Source organism: Ammospiza nelsoni, chromosome 32 (genome assembly GCF_027579445.1).
Source record: "Ammospiza nelsoni isolate bAmmNel1 chromosome 32, bAmmNel1.pri, whole genome shotgun sequence".
NCBI classification, from domain to species: Eukaryota; Metazoa; Chordata; class Aves; order Passeriformes; family Passerellidae; genus Ammospiza; species Ammospiza nelsoni.
Window position 1 is genome coordinate 19,028 of NC_080664.1, and position 16,898 is coordinate 35,925.

A 16,898-nucleotide genomic window follows, 5' to 3' on the forward strand; every position below is an offset into this window, starting at 1 on the left:
CCCACCCAAAATCTGGGGTTCAAAGGGCGCGAGTTCTCCCCAAAAATGGAGGAAATGGAGGCCCCCAAAATTTGGGGACCCGCCACCCAAAATTTGGATCTCAAGGATGCGAGCCCCTCATAAATTGGGGACCTCCACCCCAAAAATGGGGTGCCTTTAAATTTGGGGTCCCAAGGGCGTGATCCCCCCAAAAAATTTGGGATCTGGCAAAAATTTGGGGTCTCAAGGTGAGGACCTCCCCCTAAAAATGGAACTTCCCCAAAAAATGGAACCTCCCAAATTTTGGGTACCCTTCCTTAAAAATTTGGGGGTCCCAAGAGCACAACACCCCCCAAAAAAACGGAATCGCACAAAATTTGGGGGACCCCCTCAAAAACTGGGGTCCCAAGGACGTGACCCCACCTTCAAAAAATGGAATCACCTCAAAAATTGGGGTTCCCCACCCATAAAATTTAGGGACACTCCCCAAAAACTGGAATAGCCAGAGATTTGGGGCCCTCCCCTCAAAATCTGGGGTCCCAAGAACACGACCCCCCACAAGAAAATGGAACCTCCCAAATATTGGGGACCCCACACCCAAATTTGGGGGTCTCAAGAGCACGACCACCCCCAGTAATGGAATCGCCCAAAATTTGGGGAACCTCCACCAAATTTGGGATCCCAAGGGTACAACCCCCCCAAAAATGGAACCTCCCAAAATTTGGGGACCTCTCCCCCAAAATCTGGGATCCCAAAGGTGTGACCTCCCAAAAATGGAACCTCTCAAAATTTGAAGACCCCTTCCCCAAAATTTGGGGTCCCAAGAGCACGACCCCCCCTCCAAAAATGGAATCACCCAAAAGTTGAGGAACCCACCCCCAAATTTAGAGGGTCCCAAAGATGCGACTCCCCCCCAAAAAAATGGAACCATCCAAAAATTGAAGACCCCTCCCCAAAATTTGGGAGTCTCAAGAGCACGACCCCCACCAAAACAAATGGAAATGCCCAAAAATTGAGGACCCCTCCCAAAATTTGGGGATACAAGGAACATGACCCCCCTCCAAAAATGGATCGTCCCAAAATTTGGGAACCCCTCACCCAAAATTTTGGGCCCTAAGGGCGCGACCCCCCCCCTCCAGAAAATGGAACCACCCACAATTGGGGGGTCTCCCTCTACCCCCAATTGGCCCCAAGCCCCGCCCACAAAGAGCTCCAAGCCCCGCCTCCAAAGGCCTTCAAGTAGGGTCAGGCCACGCCCTCAAATCCCACAAGCCACGCCCACAAATTAACTTGGACCACGTCCCCAATGTGCTCCGGGCCACGCCCACAAATGGCCCCCAGGCTCCGCCCCTTGTCCTCAGGCCCCGCCCACACCCGGAAGTGCCCCCGCGGGGGAGGGGGAGGGGCGGGGGGGGCAAAGGGCGCGGGGGGGGAGGGGAGCGAACGCTAATTAGTGAGTGTGGGTTAATTAGGGCGGTTTGGGCATTAATTAAGGGGGTTTGGGGTTAATTGAAGGGGGTTTCGGGTTAATTGAAGGGGTTTGGAGGTTAATTAAGGGGTTTGGGGGGGTTAATTAGTAGGGTTTGGCGCTTAATTAGGTGTTAATTAGAAGGTTAGGGGTTAATGAGGGGAATTTAGGGTTTTAATCAGGGCGGTTTGGGGCATAATTAGGGGAAATTGGGGTTAATTACGAGAATTTAGGGGGTTAATTAGGGGTCTTGAGGGTTAATTAAGGGAGTTTGGGGTTAATTAGTGTTACTTGGGGTTAATTAGTGTTAGTTTGGGTTGAGTAGGGTGATTGGGGGTTAATTGGGGGTTAATTCGGGGTTAATGAGTGTTAATTAGGGGTTAATTAGGGGTTAATTAGCGTTAATTGGCTGCCCCAGGCCATGGAGGAGCAGCCGCAGACTCGGCGCGTCGGGATCCTGGGATACGGACAGCTCGGTACTGGGGATACTGGGATATACTGGGATATACTGGGATGGACTGGGATGGACTGGTTTATACTGGGATGGACTGGGATATACTGGCAGGGACTGGTTTATACTGGTTTATACTGGGTTGTACTGGTTTATACTGGGATATACTCAGTTATACTGGTTTATACTGGTTATACGGACTGGGGATACTGGGTTATACTGGGTTGTACTGGTTGTACTGGTTTATACTGGGTTGTACTGGTTTATACTAGGATACACTGGTTTGTACTGGGATATACTGGGTTATACTGGTTTGACTGGGATATACTGGGATGGACTGGGACGTACTGGTTATACTGGTTTATACTGGTTTATACTGGTTATGTGGACTGGGGATACTGGTTTATACTGGTCTGTACTGGGATGGACTGGGATAAACTGGTTATACTGGGATGGACTGGAGGGACTGGGTTATACTGGGATGGACTGGGTTATACTGGTTGTATGGACCAGGGATACTGGTTTATACTGGGATACAAAGAGCTCCGTACTGGGAGCGACTGGGACAAACTGGGGATACTGGTTTATACTGGGGGATACTGGTTTATACTGGGATACAGAGAGCTCGGGACTGGGAGGGGACACTGGGGACACTGAGGGGACATTGGGGACACTGGGAGGGACTGGGATAAACTGGGAGGAACTGGGGGGGAAACTGGGGGGACACTGGGGACATTGAGAGGGGACACTGGGGTGAACTGGGAGGGGACACTGAGGGGACACTGGGGACACTGGGAGGGAACTGGGACGAACTGGGACGGGACACTGAGGGGACACTGGGAGGCGATAGGAGGTGCCAGGGGGAGGTGACAATGACAATCCCGACGTCCCCAGGGCCGTTCCTGGTGTCACAGAGGGGAGGTGACAGGGAGGAGGTGACAGGGCTGCCCCCAACGTCCCAAATGTCCCCAGGGCCGTTCCTTGGTGTCACAGAGGGGAGGTGACACTGCTGTCCCCGGTGTCCCCGCGGTCCGTCCGTCGGTCTGTCCCTGTCCCTGTGTCCCAGGGCTGTGCCAGGGAGGTGACAATGACAGTCGCGGTGTCCCCAGGGCAGTTCCTGGTGTCACAGAGGGGAGGTGACACTGCTGTCCCCGATGTCCCCGCGGTCCGTCCGTCGGTCTGTCCCTGTCCCTGTGTCCCAGGGCTGTCCCAGGGCTGTGCCAGGGAGGTGACAATGACAGTCGCGGTGTCCCCAGGGCAGTTCCTGGTGTCGCAGCTGCTGTCGCACGGTCCGTCCGTCGGTCTGTCCCTCGCCTTTGTCTGGGCTCGCCGCTGGGAGGCGCTGGAGGCGCTGCCGCCCGCTCTGCGCCTGCGCGACCTGAGCGACCTGCCCAGCACGTGAGGGACCCGAAACGGCCCGAATTCAACCCAAAAATGTCCCCAAAAATGTCCGGGATTCACCACAAAAATGTCCCCAGAATGTCCGGGATTCACCCCAAAAATGTCCCCAAAATGTCCGGGATTCACCCCAAAAATGTCCCCCAAAATGTCCTAAATTCATCCCAAAAATGTCCCCAAAATGTCCTAAATTCACCACAAAAATGTCCCCAAAATGTCCTAAATTCACCACAAAAAACGTCCCCAGAAATGTCCCGGGTTCGCTCCGAAAATGTCCCTAAAAGTGCCCCGAACTGACCCCAAAAATGTCCCAAAAATATCCGGAATTCACCCCAGAAATGTCCCGAAAAATGTCTCAAAAATGTCCTGAATTCAACCCAAAAATGTCCCAAAAAATGGTCCGAATTCAACCCAAAAATGTCCTGAAATCGTCCGGAATTCACCCCAAAAATGTCCCGGATTTACCCTCAAAAATGTCCCCAAAAAAGTCCCAAACTCACCCCAAATTCAAATATCCAAAATCCATCCCAAAACCTCCCAGTTTCACCCCAAACGTCCCAAAATACCCCCCAAAAAAACAGGAAAAAACCAATGTCCCCAAATGTCCCCAAATGTCCCCAATGTCCCCAATCCCCCGATGTCCCCATTGTCCCCAATCCTCCAAATGTCCCCAACGCCCCCCAATGTCCCCGACGTCCCCAATCACCCCAATGTCCCCATTGTCCCCAATGCCCCCCAATGTCCCCAATATCCCCGATGTCCCCAATGTCCCCATTGTCCCCAATGCCCCCATTGTCCCCAATGCCCCCATTGTCCCCATTGTCCCCAATGTCCCCAATGTCCCCATTGTCCCCAATGCCCCCCAATGTCCCCGATGTCCCCAATCCCCCTGATGCCCCCATTGTCCCCAATGCCCCCCACTGTCCCCAATGTCCCCAATGTCCCCAATGCCCCCATTGTCCCCATTGTCCCCATTGTCCCCAATGTCCCCAACGCTGTCCCCAGGGGGGTGGACCTGGTGGTGGAGGTGGCACACCCGTGTGTGACACAGGAGCACGGCGAGGACATCCTGGGACACGCCGACCTCATGGTGACACCGCGCACCTGGCCCCGATGTCCCCAAATCCCCTCAAATGTCCCCGATGTCCCCAAACCCCTCAAATGTCCCCAATGTCCCCAACCTCCCCATGTCCTCGATGTCCCATTGCCCCCACAGACCCCAGTGTCCCCAGTGTCCCCAATATTCCCAATCCCCCCCAATGTCCCCAATGTCCTCGATGTCCCCAATGTCCCAGCGTCCCCGTTGGCCCCAATGTCTCCATTACCCCCAAATGCCCCCATTGTCCCCAATGTCCCCAATCCCCTCAATGTCCCCAAATGTCCCAGATTGTCCTCAATGCCCCATTGACCCCATTCCCCCCAATGTCCCCAATGTCCCCGATGTCCCCAATGTCCCCAATGTGCCCTTGTCCCCATTCCCCCCATTATTCTCCATGTCCCCCATCCCCTCAATGTCCCCATTGTCCCCAGTGTCCCTGATGTCCCCATTGCCCCCATTATCCCCATTTCCCCCAATGTCCCCAATGTCCCCATTGTCCCCAATGTCCTCAATTCCCCCAATGTCCCCAATCCCCCCATTGTCCCCATTGTCCCCAATCCCCCCATTGTCCCCAATGTCCTCAATTCCCCCATTGTCCCCATTGTCCCCAATCCCCCCATTGTCCCCAATGTCCCCATTCCCCCCATTATTCCCAATGTCCCCAACGTCCCCAGTCCCCCCATCGTCCCCGATGTCCCCATTGCCCCCAACGTCCCAACATCTCCATTGCCCCCAACGTCCCCAATCCCCTCACTGCCCCCAGTGTCCCCACTGTCCCCGTTGTCCCCAGCTGGGGTCCCCCACGGCGCTGGCCGACGCCGTCACCGAGGGGCGGCTGCGGGCGGCGGCGGCGCGCGGGGGCCACACCCTGTACGTGCCCCGGGGGGCGCTGTGGGGCTGCGAGGACATTGCCCGCATGGACCGCGCAGGGACGCTGCAGGTGACACTGGGGACACTGGGGACATTGGGGGTAATGGGGACATTGGGGACATTGGGGACACCGGGGACATTGGGGACATTGGGGACATTGGGGACATCGCCCGCATGGACCGCGCGGGGACGCTGCAGGTGACACTGGGGACACTGGGGACATTGGGGACATCGGGGACATTGGGGGTAATGGGGACACTGGGGACATTGGGGACATTGGGGACATTGGGGACATTTGGGACATTGGGGACATCGCCCACATGGACAGCGCGGGGACGCTGCAGGTGACACCGGGGACATTGGGGACACCGGGGACATTGGGGACATCGGGGACATTGGGGACATCGCCCGCATGGACCGCGCGGGGACGCTGCAGGTGACACCGGGGACATTGGGGACACTGCAGGTCCATCCCGACACTGTCCCCTGATCTCGTCCTCTGGCTGTGCCCTGTGTCCCCAGAGGGGACAATGACAATGTCCCTGACTGTCCCCAGAGGGGACAATGACACTGACAATGTCCCCTCTGTCTGTCCCCAGGCGCTGAAGGTGACAATGACCAAGGCCCCCAGCAGTTTCCGTGCCCAGGGCTGGCTGTGACAATGACAATGGCAATGACAGTGACACTGACAGTGACACTGACAATGACAGTGACAGTGACAGTGACAGTGACAGTGACAATGACAATGACAGTGACAATGACAATGACAATGACAATGACAGTGACAATGTCCCTCTGTCTGTCCCCAGGCGCTGAAGGTGACAATGACCAAGGCCCCCGGCAGTTTCCGTGCCCAGGGCTGGCTGTGACAATGACAATGGCAATGACAGTGACACTGACAGTGACAATGACAATGACAGTGACAATGACAGTGACACTGACAGTGTCCCTCTGTCTGTCCCCAGGCGCTGAAGGTGACAATGACCAAGGCCCCCGGCAGTTTCCGTGCCCAGGGCTGGCTGTCCCCGCGCGTGGCGGCCGCGGTGGCCTCGGGGACACGCACGGTGCTCTACGAGGGTCCCCTGCGCCCGCTCTGTCCCCTTGTCCCCAACAACGTCAACACCATGGCGGCCGCCGCGGTGGCAGCGCCGCACCTGGGCTTCGACGGCGTCACCGCCTGCCTGGTGGCCGACCCCAGGTGTGTCACCTGAGTGTCACCTGTGTGTCACCTCCTGTGCGTCATCTGCATCCTCTGAGTGTCCCCTGTGTCATCTGTGTGGCACCTGTGGCACCTCCTGTGTCACCTGTGCTGTTTGTGGCACCTCCTGTGCTGTGTCACCTCTTTGTGTCACCTCTGTCCCCTCACTGTCCCCTCACTGTCCCTCCAGTGCCACCCCAATGTCCCCTCCCTGTCCCCTTATTGTCACCCTCAGTGTCCCCAATGTCCCCCCCCAGTGTCCCCAATGTCCCCTCAGTGTCCCTGTCACTGTCCGCAGTGTCCCCGACTGTCCCCTCATCGATGTCCCCACTGTCCCCTCAGTGTCCCCGACGGTCACATTGTCACTGTCCCTGTCCCCTCACAGTGTCCCCAATTGTCACATCATCACTGTGGAGGTCACACACCCTCAGTGTTCCCAAGGTCCCCAATGTCCCTGTCCCCTCAGTGTCCCCACTGTCCCCTCAGTATCCCCAATGTCCCCTCAGTGTCCCCAGCTGTCACCTCATCACTGCTGAGGTGTCCCCAATGTCCCTGTCACTGTCACCCTCAGTGTCCCCGACTGTCACCTCATCACTGTCGATGTGTCCCCAATGTCCCTGTCAACGTCCCCAATGTCCCCTCAGCGTCCCCAATGTCAGCGTCCCCAGTGTCCCCAATGTCCCTATCACTGTCACTCTCAGTGTCCCCTCAGTGTCCCCGACTGTGACATCATCGATATCGAGGTCACATCGGCGTCACTCTCAGTGTCCCCAGTGTCCCCTCAGTGTCCCCGACTGTCACATTGTCCCTGTCCCCTCAGTGTCCCCGACTGTCACATCATCGATGTCGAGGTCACCGCCGTCCCCGAGGGCGGCCGCTCGCTGACCGTCACCAGCACCCGCCGCAACCCCGCCGAGCCCGGCCGCGTCACCGGCAGCGCCACCCGCCACAGCTTCTGGAGCAGCGTGCAGGGTTTGTCACCTCAGTGTCACCTGTGCCACCACCCCTCGGTGTCACCTGTGCCACCTCAGGCCCGCTCACTCTGTGCCCTCCCCGCAGCCTGCACGGGACACGGCGGCTGCGTCAAGATCTGCTGAGGAGGAACGGCGGAAAAAAACCCGCGGGGGACGACTTGGGGACGATTTGGGGACATTTTGGGGACAATTTGGGGACAATAAAGACCTGGCAAGGCCTGGAGGTGGTGGCGCCCTTCTTAAAATGGCGGCGGCGAAGAGGCGCGATCTGATTGGTGGAAAAACTGCCGGGAGAAGCGTTCTCACCGCTGATTGGTTGACGCGGCGGTGCAAAGCATCACAGGAAAAAGGTCAAAGCGCTGATTGGTTAGACGCTGAGGAGGGACGTGAGCGGCGCGTTCTGATTGGTTAGCGCCTCGCAAAGCACGACGGGAGTTGTAGTCCGCGGCCCTGGGGGGCAGAGGCCGCCATGGCCCTGGAGGACGCGCGGGGTGAGGAGGGGGCGGCCCAGCCGGATTTTGGGGGGTCCTGAGGGGTCCTGGGGGTTCTTGGGGGGCTCAGGAAGGGCTCGGGGAGGTTTTTGGGGGGTCCGGAGGGGATCTGGGGGCGAAGGGAGGCGGAGGCCGCGCTGAGGGCCCGGGAGGGCGGAAGGGCTGGCGAGGCCTGAGGGGGTTTTGGGGGGTCCCGAGAGGATTTTGGGGGGTCCGGGGGGGGTTTGAGGGTGTCAGGAATTTGGGGAGGGGGTTTGAAGGGTGCTGGGAGGGATTTTGAGGGGATTTTGGGGGGATTTGAGGGATTTTGGGGTAACTTTGGGGGTGTCAAGAATTTGGGGAGGGGTCCTGAGGGAATTTGGAGGTGTCAGGAATTTGGGGAGGGGGCTTGAGGGGGATTTAGGGGGTTCTGGGGGGTCTCTGGGAGGGATTTTGAGGGGATTTTTGGGGCGGTCTCGGGGGTCTGGAGGGGTTTTGGGGTTCCTGAGGGGAATTTGGGGGTGTCAGGAATTTGGGGAGGGGTCTCGGGGGGGATTTGATGGAATTTGGGGAGGGGTCTTGGAGGAGATTTGGTGAAATTTTGGGGGGATTTTGAGGGAATTTTTGGGGGAATTTGAGGAGGGGCCTTGGAGTAAATTTGATGAAATTTGGGGGGAATTCGAGGGAATTTTGGGGAGGAATTTGAGGAGGGGGTCTCCCCAAATTTGAGTCTGGGCTCTCACAGTTCCCACTCTCCCCGCAGCCCCCCAGGCCTCCCTGGATTTGGGGGGGGTCCTGGGGGACCAGGAGCTCCCCGACGTGGGGGGGGGGCTGCCCGGATTTGGGTCTGGGGTCCCGGGGGTGCCGTACCACGAGCGGCAGCGCCGGCAGCTCTGCGCCCTGCACGCCCTCAACAACCTCCTGCAGCGGCCCTGGCTGAGCCAGGCCCAGGCCGACCGCATCTGCCAGCGGTGAGACCCCAGACCCAATTCGGGGAAGGGTCCCGGGGGCGTTGGGGGCTCCGGGGAGGGGTCTTGGGGGGGTTTTAGGGTGGTGGGAGGGGGTTTGGGGGGGGGTTTAGGGGAGTTTCTGAATTTGGGGAGGGGTCTCAAGGCTGTGGGGAGGGGTCTCAGAGGGATGCCTTAATTTGGGGAGGGGTCTCAGGGGGGATTTCCCCCATTTAAAATGACGTCATTGCTTTGAGGGATCCCATTGGCGCTTTAAGGGATCCAATTGGGTCTGGGGTCTCCAGTGGGGTCCCAGGGAGGCTCAGGGTTAATTTGGGGAGGGGTCTTGAGGGATTTCCCAAATTTGGGGAGGGGTCTCAGGGGGGGTTTCCCCCATTTAAAATGACGTCATTGCTTTGTGGGATCCCCAATTGGCGCTTTAAGGGATCCAATTGGGTCTGGGGTCTCTCAGGCGGGGATTCCCCTCCCCAAATTGGGTCTGGGGTCTCTGGGGATGTCCAGGTTAATTTGGGGAGGGGTCTTGAGGGATTTCCCATATTTGGGGTGGGGTTTCCCCATTTAAAATGACGTCATTGCTTTGAGGGATCCCATTGGTGCTTTAAGGGATCCAATTGGGTCTGGGGTCTCTCAGGGGGGGATTCCGCTCTCCAAATTGGGTCTGGGGTCTCCAGTGGGGTCCCAGGGAGGCTCAGGGTTAATTTGGGGAGGGGTCTTGAGGGATTTCCCATGTTTGGGGTGGGGTTTCCCCATTTCAAATGACGTCATTGCTTTGAGGGATCCCATTGGCGCTTTAAGGGATCCAATTGGGTCTGGGGTCTCTCAGGCGGGGATTCCCCTCCCCAAATTGGGTCTGGGGTCTCGGGGGGGGGTCGCGAGGATGCTCAGGGTTAATTTGGGGCGGGGTCTCACCCGGAAGCCCCCCCAGGTTGGCCCCAAACTCGCGGCCCAACCCCCACCGGAGCCTGCTGGGATTGGGCAATTATGACGTCAACGTGGTGATGGCGGCGCTGGGCATGCTGGGATTGGCGGCCGTGTGGTGGGACAAGCGGCGGTGAGACCCCAGACCCAAATTAACCGAATGAGAGAGCCCCCAGACCCAATTCCCCAAATTCCCTGAGACCCCAGACCCAAATTAACTGAATGAGAGAGCCCCCAGACCCAATTCCCCAAATTCCCTGAGACCCCAGACCCAAATTAACCGAACGAGAGAGCCCCCAGACCCAATTCCCCAAATTCCCTGAGACCCCAGACCCAAATTCCAGACCCCTCCCAGGACCCCAGACCCAAATCTGGGACCTCTCACCCCAATTCCAAACCCCTCAGAGCCCCCAGACCCAATTCCTTCCCCCTTCCCCTTTTCCCACCGCCATTTCCCACTCCCTTCCCTTTAACTCCCCGTTAACTAATGAACTAATTAATGAATGAATGAATTAATTAACCACCTAATTAATGAACGCAGCCCCCTGGAGCGGCTGTGCGTGCCCCGCGTGCTCGGCTTCCTGCTCAACGTCCCCTCGCGGGTGACGCTGGGGACCCCAGACCCAATTAACGAGTTAATTAATGAACGCTGGGGACCCCAGCCCCAATTAACGAGTTAATTAATTAATTAATTAATGCTGCAGCCCCCTGGAGCGGCTGTGCGTGCCCCGCGTGCTCGGCTTCCTGCTCAACGTCCCCTCGCGGGTGACGCTGGGGACCCCAGCCCCAATTAACGAGTTAATTAATGAACGCTGGGGACCCCAGCCCCAATTAACGAGTTAATTAATTAATGCTGCAGCCCCCTGGAGCGGCTGTGCGTGCCCCGCGTGCTCGGCTTCCTGCTCAACGTCCCCTCGCGGGTGACGCTGGGCGCGCTGGCGCTGCCGCTGCGCCGCCCCCACTGGCTCTGCGTGCGCCCCTTCGGCCCCGCCTTCTACAACCTGGACTCCAAGCTGGCCACGCCCACCCGCATCGGGGCGGAGCCGCAGCTCAGGTGACACCTGGGGACATGGGGGTGGACACCTGGATGGGATCTGGGGACACCAGGGTGGCATTTGGTGGCACTTCGGGAACATCTCAGGTGGCATCTGAGTGCTCCTGGTGGCACCTGGAGACACCTGGAGGCACCTGGGGACGTCTGGGGACACCTGGGGACATTTGGATGGCACCTGGGGACACCTGGGGACATTGGGGTGGCATCTGGGGACGCCTGGATGGGATTTGGTGGCACTTTGGGGACACCTTGGGTGGCATCTGGGGGCTCCTGGTGGCACCTTGGGACACCTGGATGGCACCTGGGGACCTTGGGGACACCTTGGGGACATTGGGATGGCATCTGGGGACAGTTTGAGGACATTGTGTTGGCATTTGGTGGCACTTTGGAGACACTTTGGGGACACCTGGGCTCCAAGCTGGCCACGCCCACCCACGCCGGGGCGGAGCCGCAGCTCAGGTGACACCTGGGGACATCACGGGGGGGGGGGGGGGGGGGGTGGAGCTTGGGGACACCTGGATGGGATCTGGGGACACCAGGGTGGCATTTGGTGGCACTTCGGGAACATCTCAGGTGGCATCTGAGTGCTCCTGGTGGCACCTGGGGACATCTGGGGACACCTGGATGGCACTTGGGGACATTTGGATGGCAGCAGGGGACACCTGGGGACATTGGGGTGGCACTTGGGGACACCTGGACGGGATTTGGTGGCACCTCGGGGACACTTTGGGGACACCTTGGGTGGCATCTGGGGGCTCCTGATGGCACTTTGGGACACCTGGATGGCACCTGGGGACACTTTGGGGACACCTGGATGGCACCTGGGGGCTCTTGGTTGCTCCTGGAGGCACCTGAGCGGCATCTGGGGACACCTGGTTGTCACCTGGTTGTCACCTGGTTGTCACCTGGTTGTCCCCGTCTGTCCCCAGGGAGTTCCTGCGCTCGGCGCTGGCCCCGGCGCCCTCCGAGCTCCTGCTGGTGGTGACGCGGGACGTGGAGGAGGCGGGCACCTGGCTGAGTCCCGAGTGACACCTGGGCACACCTGGGGGACACCTGGGAGGCACACCTGGGGGACACCTGGGCACACCTGGGTGACACCTCAGGGACACCTGGAGACACCTGAGTGACACCCGAGTGACACACCTGGGCACACCTGGGGACACCTGGGTGACACCTGGGGACACCTGAGTGACACCTGGGCACACTTGGGGACACGTCAGGGGCACCTGGAGACACCTGAGGGACACCTGGGTGACACACCTGAGTGACACCTGGGCACACCTGGGGGCACCTGAGTGACACCTGGGTGACACACCTGGGCACACCTGAGGACACCTGGGAGACACCTGAGTGACACCTGGGGACACCTGAGTAACACCTGGGGACACCTGGGGGCACCTGAGTAACACCTGGGCACACCTGGAGACACCTGGGTGGCACCTGGGGACACCTGGGGGCTCTTGGGGACACCTGAGTGACACCTGGGTGGCACCTGGGCACACCTGGATGGCACTTGGGGACACCTGGGCACCTCAGTGGCAGCAAATCCCTCCCAGAAAGGATTAAAAGCGATCGGTGGCAGCTTCGTGTCTGTGTACTGGGACTAAAATCCCCCAATTTTACCGAATTTACCCCAAAATTCCCACATTTAACCCCAATTTTCCCGAATTGACCCTAAAATCCCCGATTTTCACCCCAAAATTCCCGATTTTCTCCCCTTCATGGCCAGGGGCGGGAAACCCGTCACGGGGGCGGTGCCAAGCCCTAAGCAGGCACTCTGATTGGCTCTCTGCATTGATTGACAGCTGCATTCATGCCAAGCACCCAATCAGCGCGCGGCGTGGGGTTTCGAGCGCCACGCGGGGTTCCGGCGCCAGGCGGATCAAAATCCCCGAATTTCACCCCAAAATCTCCAAATTTCACTCCAAAATGGACAAATTCCAGCTCAAATTTCAGTTTTGCCCCAAATTTCACCTCAGAATCACTGAATTTTGCCTCAAATCCCGAATTTATTTACAAACAACCAAATCCCCAAATTTCACCCAAAATGGCTGAATTCCAGCCCAAATCTGTGAATTTCACCTCAAAATCCCCGAATTTCACCCCCAAATCTTCAAATTCCACATCAAACTTCCCAAAATCTCCAAATACCCCCACAAAATTCTAAAATCTCACCCCAAAATCTTCAAATTCCATCTTAAAACCCCAAATTTTCACACCAAATAATTTAATTTTGCCCAAAATCTCAAATTTTTGCCCCAAACCCCCCAAATTCCAGTCCAAACCCCCCAAATTCCAGTCCAAATCCCCAATTTTCATCCCAAAATCCCCAAATTTCCTCCTCACAGCTCCGGGAGGGAGAGGCGGGAAACCTGAGGCGAGGGGCGTGACCACGCCAGAACCGCGTTCTGATTGGCTTTGCTTTTTGATTGACACCATCGCCGTGCCATCACGGCCAATCAACGCGCAGCATACGGCTTCGGTGCAAAATCCCCGACTTTCCACCCGAAATCGCCGAAATTACCCCCAAAATCCCCGATTTTCCCCCACAAACCCGCGAGTTCCACCCCAAAATCCCCGAATTTTTTTCCCTAAACCCCCGAATTCCACCACAAAATCCCCAAATTTCCTTCCAACAGCGCCGAAGAGGCGGGAAACCTGAGGCAGAGGGCGTGACCACGCCAGAATCCCGCTCTGATTGGCTGCGCCCTTTGATTGGCACTCCAGCCGGAGGGCTTTAGCCATTCAGCGCGCCGCGAGGTTTCAAGGGTGTCCGTGCCGCGTAGCTCAAAATCACCGAATTTCCATACGAAATTCCCGAATTTTACCCCAAAATCTCCGCATTTCACTCACAGATTCCCGAATTCCACCCCTTAATTCCCGGTTTTTTAACCAAAATTTCCGTATTCCACCCCAAAATGCCCGAAATTCTCTCCCACACGGGGAGGCGGGATACCTGAGGCGAGGAGTGACCAGCCCTGATCCGCGCTGTGATTGACTTTACATTTTGATTGACACTTTCTCCATACCATCCCAGCCAATCAGCGCACAGCATGCGGCTTCTGCGCAAAATCCTCGAATTTTCCCTCAAAATCTCCGCATTTCGCCCACAAATTCCCGAATCCCACCCCAAAATGCCCCAATTTTCCCCCAAAATTCCCGAATTTTAACCCAAAAATCCCCAAATTTCCTCCCCTAAGCGCCGGGCGCGAGAGGCGGGAAATCTGAGGCAGAGGGCGTGACCACCCGTGAACCGCGCTCTGATTGGCTTCGCTATTTGATTGACAGCATTCGGGAGTGGTTTAGCCAATCAGCTTTTACTATAGTGCCTCTGGTGGCACCCGCGCTTTGTGGTCCTTGGCGTTCCCTGGTGGTCTAGTGGTTAGGATTCGGCGCTCTCACCGCCGCGGCCCGGGTTCGATTCCCGGTCAGGGAATATGAGTGATGCTTTTACATTTTATTTATTTTAAATTTTTTCCCAACTTATTTCCGCTTCCGCTGGCGGAATCCTGTTTTTCCTTATACCCCTTATGTTTCGTTTAGTCAAAAATTAATTCATTAAATTAGGGAAAAGAACTGTGACGTAAAGCATAAAATACTGACGGTTCTATCGCGATTTAGGTCGCGACAGAGCGGAGGCACCGCTGGGATTCGAACCCAGGATCTCCTGTTTACTAGACAGGCGCTTTAACCAACTAAGCCACGGCGCCGCGCGCTCCCAGCGCCGCCCTAAACCCAAAAACCCAAAATTCCCAAAAAAAAAAAGGAAAAATTCAAAAATCTCAAATTTTCCTGCCCCAAAATCCCAAATTTTCTTCCCCCAAAATCCCAAATTCCCTTCCCCGCAAAAACGAGAAAATTCAAAATCCCAAATTTTTTTTCCCCAAGAAATCCCAAGTTTCCCCTCCCCCAAAAAGGGAAAAGCCCCAAAATCCCGAATCTTCCTTCCCCAACAAAGGAAAAATTCCAAAAATCCCAAATTTCCCCATCCCCAAAAATCCCAAATTTCGCGTTCCCTAAAAAAGGAAAAACCCAAAATTCCCAATTTTTTTCTCCACGAAAAATCCCAAATTTCACCTCCTCCAAAACAGGAAAAACCCCCAAAACCTCAAATTTACCTTCCCCTAAAAAGGAAAAACCCCCAAAGCCCAAATTTTTCCTCCACAAAAATTTCCAAATTTCCCCTCCATAAAAGAAGAAAAAACCCCCAGAATTCCAAATTTCTTTCCCTAAAAAATCCCAAATTTTCCTCCCTCAAAAGGGAAAACACAAATTCCCAAATTTTCCTTCCCCAACAAAGGAAAAATTCCAAAAATCCCAAATTTCTTCCCCCCAAAAAAGGAAAAATCCCAAAATTCCCAAATTTTTCCTCCACAAAAAATCCCGAAATTCGCCTCCCCCCAAAAAGGGAAAAACCCCAAAAATCCCAAAATTTATGAGAAAATGAAGGGGAAAAACGGGGAAATTGAGGAGAAAATGAGGGGGAAATGGGGAAAATGAGGGGAAAATTTGAAATTAAATTGGAAAATTGAGTGGAAGGGAAAAAGGGGGAAAAAGCAGGAAAATTGAGGGGAAAATAAATGGAAAATTGATAAGAAAATGAGGGAGAAAATGGCAAAAATGAGGGGGAAATGAGGGGGGAAAAGGGAAAATTGATGAGATAATGAGGGGGCTACATGGGGAAAATTTGTTAGAAAAAAATTGAAATTAATGTGGAAAATTGAGTGGTAAATGAGGGGGAAAGGGAAAATAAAGAGAAAAATAGAAAAATTATATGAAAGAATGGGAAAAATTACGGGCTAGCAGAGGATGGTTTCGATCCATCGACCTCTGGGTTATGGGCCCAGCACGCTCCCGCTGCGCCACTCTGCTACTGCAGCCTCGCTCCTGATTAAACCTTAATGGTCCTAACTACCCATGATGTCACTGGCTGGGAAATCTCACGATATTTTCTCTGCTGGCGCAGCTTCGGTCCCGCGCTTTCCCCGCCGATTTTATTGAGGGGTTTATTTTTAATTTTGCATTTAATTTTTACGGGGTTTTTGTTCATTTTTTTTTTAAATTTTGCCCTTTTTTTTTTTAAATTCCCCCTTTATAAAATTCATTTTTTCCTTTTTTAGTTAATATTCCCTTTTTAATTTAATTTTTTTTCTTTTCTAATTTGATTTTTCCTTTCTTAAATTTTAATTGTCCCTTTTTAATTTAATTTTCTTTCTTATTCAATTTTTCCCTTTTTAATTTAAGTTTTCCTTTTTAAATTTAACTTTTATTTTTGAAATCTGACTTTTCTATTTTTTCGTTTCACTTTCCCCTTATTTAAAATTTAATTTTCCCTTTTTTATTTAATTTTCCCCTTCGGGAAAAAAAAGGAAAAAAGAAAAGAACAAAGAAGAATAAAATTTGAGGTCATTCGGAAAGAACAAGGAGAAATTTGGGGGGGAAAAAAAAATGGGAAAAAATTAGGATAAAAAAAGAGAAAATTGAGATTTTCCCGTATTTGGTCGGGTCGGGATTCGAACCCGCGATTCCCGGAGCTGAATCCACGCCCAGACCACGCCTTCCACCACGCCTCCAGCCGTGACCACGCCCCCTTAGCGCAGCCTATGGGCGCTGGGCGCGGGCGCGCAGCCGCGGACGAGGTGGCCGAGTGGTTAAGGCGATGGACTGCTAATCCATTGTGCTCTGCACGCGTGGGTTCGAATCCCACCCTCGTCGGGACTCGCACTTTTGGGTGAAAAACCCGAAATTCGCTTTTTCAGGGTTTCAATCCCAAATCCTCCAACCTCTGGAGATGATTTTTGGGGGAAACGCCCCAATTTTGGTATCTCTCTCTCTCTTGAAAATTCCCTTTTTTGCTGATCCATTGTTCTCTTCATGCCTGGGTTCAAATCCCACCCTCATCAGGACACAAATTTTGGGGTAAAAAAACCGAAATTCCAATTTTTATGGGGTGATTCCAATTTCCCCAATCCCACCCTGAACTGGAACTGCTTTTTTGGGAAAAATACCTGATTTTTGGGGGTTAAATCCTCGATTTTGGGGTTTGAAATC

The 16,898-nt window shown here is 54.9% G+C and overlaps 2 protein-coding genes and 4 non-coding genes across 8 annotated transcripts; 4 read left to right on the forward strand and 2 right to left on the reverse strand.

Moving 5' to 3' along the window:
* Nucleotides 1-1,407: 1,407 nt before the first annotated feature.
* ASPDH (aspartate dehydrogenase domain containing) lies at nucleotides 1,408-7,715 on the forward strand. The gene is made up of 8 exons (XM_059491270.1): nucleotides 1,408-1,432; nucleotides 1,866-1,923; nucleotides 3,155-3,296; nucleotides 4,302-4,386; nucleotides 5,186-5,335; nucleotides 6,231-6,463; nucleotides 7,284-7,435; nucleotides 7,523-7,715. The coding sequence occupies exons 2-8, from the start codon at nucleotides 1,869-1,871 to the stop codon at nucleotides 7,558-7,560; spliced, it is 855 nt and encodes a 284-aa protein (XP_059347253.1). The 5' UTR covers nucleotides 1,408-1,432; nucleotides 1,866-1,868; the 3' UTR covers nucleotides 7,561-7,715.
* Nucleotides 7,716-7,877: 162 nt separating this feature from the next.
* JOSD2 (Josephin domain containing 2) lies at nucleotides 7,878-12,428 on the forward strand. Of its 3 annotated transcripts, none has more exons than XM_059491271.1 (5): nucleotides 7,878-7,928; nucleotides 8,671-8,878; nucleotides 9,792-9,926; nucleotides 10,653-10,847; nucleotides 11,777-12,428. In XM_059491271.1, exons 1-5 carry the CDS (start codon nucleotides 7,907-7,909, stop codon nucleotides 11,874-11,876), a joined length of 660 nt encoding a protein of 219 aa, XP_059347254.1. In that variant the 5' UTR covers nucleotides 7,878-7,906; the 3' UTR covers nucleotides 11,877-12,428. The 3 variants fall into 3 exon arrangements, with proteins under 3 accessions (XP_059347254.1, XP_059347255.1, XP_059347256.1); XM_059491272.1 differs by having other exon boundaries at nucleotides 9,801-9,926; XM_059491273.1 differs by lacking the exon at nucleotides 9,792-9,926.
* A 1,783-nt stretch (nucleotides 12,429-14,211) lies between these two features.
* TRNAE-CUC (transfer RNA glutamic acid (anticodon CUC)) lies at nucleotides 14,212-14,283 on the forward strand. Its single transcript has one exon. It is a non-coding gene; the product is annotated as a tRNA-Glu (tRNA).
* Nucleotides 14,284-14,483: 200 nt separating this feature from the next.
* Nucleotides 14,484-14,557, reverse strand: TRNAT-AGU (transfer RNA threonine (anticodon AGU)). The gene has a single exon. It is a non-coding gene; the product is annotated as a tRNA-Thr (tRNA).
* A 1,090-nt stretch (nucleotides 14,558-15,647) lies between these two features.
* TRNAM-CAU (transfer RNA methionine (anticodon CAU)) lies at nucleotides 15,648-15,719 on the reverse strand. The gene has a single exon. It is a non-coding gene; the product is annotated as a tRNA-Met (tRNA).
* A 761-nt stretch (nucleotides 15,720-16,480) lies between these two features.
* On the forward strand, nucleotides 16,481-16,562 carry TRNAS-GCU (transfer RNA serine (anticodon GCU)). Its single transcript has one exon. It is a non-coding gene; the product is annotated as a tRNA-Ser (tRNA).
* The last annotated feature ends 336 nt before the right edge of the window (nucleotides 16,563-16,898 follow it).